The sequence below is a fragment of the Trypanosoma conorhini genome, assembly GCF_003719485.1.
Source record: "Trypanosoma conorhini strain 025E chromosome Unknown Tco_14.4_contig_00193, whole genome shotgun sequence".
In the NCBI taxonomy this organism is placed as follows: domain Eukaryota; phylum Euglenozoa; class Kinetoplastea; order Trypanosomatida; family Trypanosomatidae; genus Trypanosoma; species Trypanosoma conorhini.
In genome coordinates this window covers 3,206-5,665 of record NW_021704280.1, presented here as the reverse complement: position 1 = coordinate 5,665, position 2,460 = coordinate 3,206, and the positions used below count along the sequence as shown (strand labels likewise).

Sequence of the window (2,460 nt, the reverse complement as noted above, 5' to 3'; positions counted from 1 at the left end):
GTCAGCGCACCGAAGCAGTCGCCGTCCTTCGTGCACTCCCCGCACACCGCAACCGTCGTCACCTTGTCGATGCCGTTGTGCCCCATTTCAGCCGCCGTCAGCACCTTCCCCGCGACCGTCAGGCACCCCGCGGCGAACTTGTAGCCGGCGTCAGCGTGCGTCAGCAGGGACCCCGACACCCCCGTGGAGCCCATCTTGCAGCCCGTCAGCGTCACCGCACTGCTGTTGTCGACGCTGATAGAAGTGTAGTAGGAGTAGTAGTAATAGTAGTAGAACATTGCCCCCTCCCCCACGTCGTTGTCGCGCCAATCCAACCAGCTCGACTGCCGGACGGTCCACGAGTCGAGTGAATATATGGCGTAGGACACGGGGCCGCGGTTCCCCACCACGCGCAGGACGCTGTGGTCCGACACGCTATTACCGTAGAGCTGGGAGAGGAGGCTCATCCCGGCGGTCATTGTGTTGTTGAGCAGCGCCAAAACGGAGTGATCGCTGAGACTCAGCCTATACACGTAGAGGAGGTGCGTGTATTCCTCGAAGCTGCAGTACCGCACGTACAGGGAGCTGCCGCCCACCAGCTTCAGGTACCCGGACGACCGCACACCAAGCCTGCTCGAAATACCCGGACGCACGCGCCGTTACGTTGCTGACCAACAGCGAAGAGGCCTTCAACACGACACTCTCCAGCAGCACCACGCTGTACGAGCTGCCCCCAACGCCCGGCAAAGAGACCGAGGAGGTCTGCACCGCGTCAACCTCCGTGACTGCGATGTCGCAGCGCTGCGGGAGGGCACGCGAGAAAGCCACGACGGAGGACTTCATCACCGTCTGGCTCACGCGGATCAGGACGCCAGCGGACTCGGCCGCCTCACCGCCCCCAACGAACTGCAGCGCGGCCCCGCCCAGGAACGTGCACCCAGAGAACGTGATGTTGATGGGGAGATGCAGCGGCATCTGGGGGAGTAAAAACGTCAGCGCAGCGCCCGCGCCACTGAACGTCACACCCACGTAGCAGTGGTGCGTCTTCCACATGTCCAGCGTGAGGCTCGTCAGCGTCTGGCCCTCCACGCAGCTCGTGTTGCCGTCGACGGCTCTCTCCGGCAAGGGCGGCGCAGCGACGTCGGGCACCTCGAATGGAAGGCACGACGCGCCATGCCACCCGGCCTTGCAGCCACACGAGCACGAGCTGCTGTCCACCGACTCCGTCCCGGGCATGTAGCACGCCGCCTCGCCGTTGCACGTGCCGCAGCTGAACCGCACCACCTCCTCCGGAAACACGCCGTCGTACGACGCCTCCTCATCGCCCTGCAGGTTGCACCCCACCACAAACTGCGCGGGTGAACTCACGTCCACGCCCAATGAAGCAGCCTCCGCAAACGGCTTACTTGCGTCCGCCTGGCGGTTGCGTGCGAACGCCACAGTGGTGCCGCTGCCCGACAGCCTAAAGCCAGGCCCGGAGCCTGGCAAACGTAATACCGCGGCTGCCCTCACGTTGTTGTCCTCCACACGCAGCTGCCCACCACCCTGGAGGACAATGTCATCGAACAAATAAAATAGCGACGAATCAGAATCGCCGGCGTTGCCAACGAAGGCGCAGTCCGCGACCCTCAGCAGCCCCGCAGAGCTCACGGTAAGCCCCGAGTATACATATATGCCCCGAGCCGCGCTTATCGTGTTGTTCTCCACGTCGAAGTGGCCGCCGTTCTTCACATCAAAAGAATCCGCATACACGGCGGAAGCTGCACTTGCGCCCTTGTCTCTTGCCCTCAGCGTGTTTCCCTTCACAATGAGCCCGCTCCCGTCAAGAGCAAGCCCCATTGGGGAGTAGAGGACGTAAGTACTCGCCTCGATCTGGTTGTCGAGCAGCAGCAGCGTCGAGTTCACCCCAAGATAAAACCCCTGGAAATAAATGGCGTGGTCCGCCGTCGCCAAGATCGCGCTGCCCGCCAGCAGCACCTGGGAGCCGGCACCGAGGTCACCCTCGAACTGCAGATGCCCCGAATCCAACAGCGCGGACGTCACGTTCACGTGCACGCGCTCACCGCTCGCCCGGATCGACAGGCCCATGAAGACACACTGCAGCAGCGTGATGTTCAGGGTTTGCTGCGGCGCATCGAAGCTCGACAGGTCCAACGCAATCGCGGCGGTGAAGGTCACGTTGACGAAGCACAGCCCACGCACCCCGGGACCGGGGTCGCCTACGGAGTTCATCGTACCACCGTACACGCAGAGCACCTCCGTGCCGTTCGCATCGGGGGGCGGGAGAGGCCCGAGGCCGGCCGGAACAGCCGCCGGCAGACACGCGTCGCCGTGGCCGCCCGCAGCGCACTCGCAGCGGCAGCCGCTGATGCCGCTCGCCTTCGCAGCGAAACACACTGCGTCCGTGACACACGCGCCGCAGTCCAACGCCGTCACGGGGGCGGTAATGGAGAGGTCAGATTCGTAGTCCGTCACGGCAGA

At 64.0% G+C, this 2,460-nt stretch overlaps 2 protein-coding genes across 2 annotated transcripts in view; both read right to left on the bottom strand.

Annotated features, from left to right (window-relative positions):
* Positions 1–458, bottom strand: part of Tco025E_03976 (dispersed gene family protein 1 (DGF-1)) — a gene marked incomplete at both ends in the record, with an annotated part of 498 nt that extends 40 nt beyond the window's left edge. The window contains one exon of the mRNA XM_029370892.1: positions 1–458. This exon is cut by the window's left edge and continues 40 nt beyond it. Coding sequence (XP_029228993.1) covers positions 1–458 — 458 coding nt within the window.
* Positions 459–504: 46 nt separating this feature from the next.
* Tco025E_03975 (dispersed gene family protein 1 (DGF-1)) lies at positions 505–2,211 on the bottom strand (the record flags this gene model as incomplete). Its single annotated transcript, XM_029370891.1, has 1 exon — positions 505–2,211. The coding sequence occupies one exon, from the start codon at positions 2,209–2,211 to the stop codon at positions 505–507; it is 1,707 nt and encodes a 568-aa protein (XP_029228992.1).
* Between the last annotated feature and the right edge of the window lie 249 nt (positions 2,212–2,460).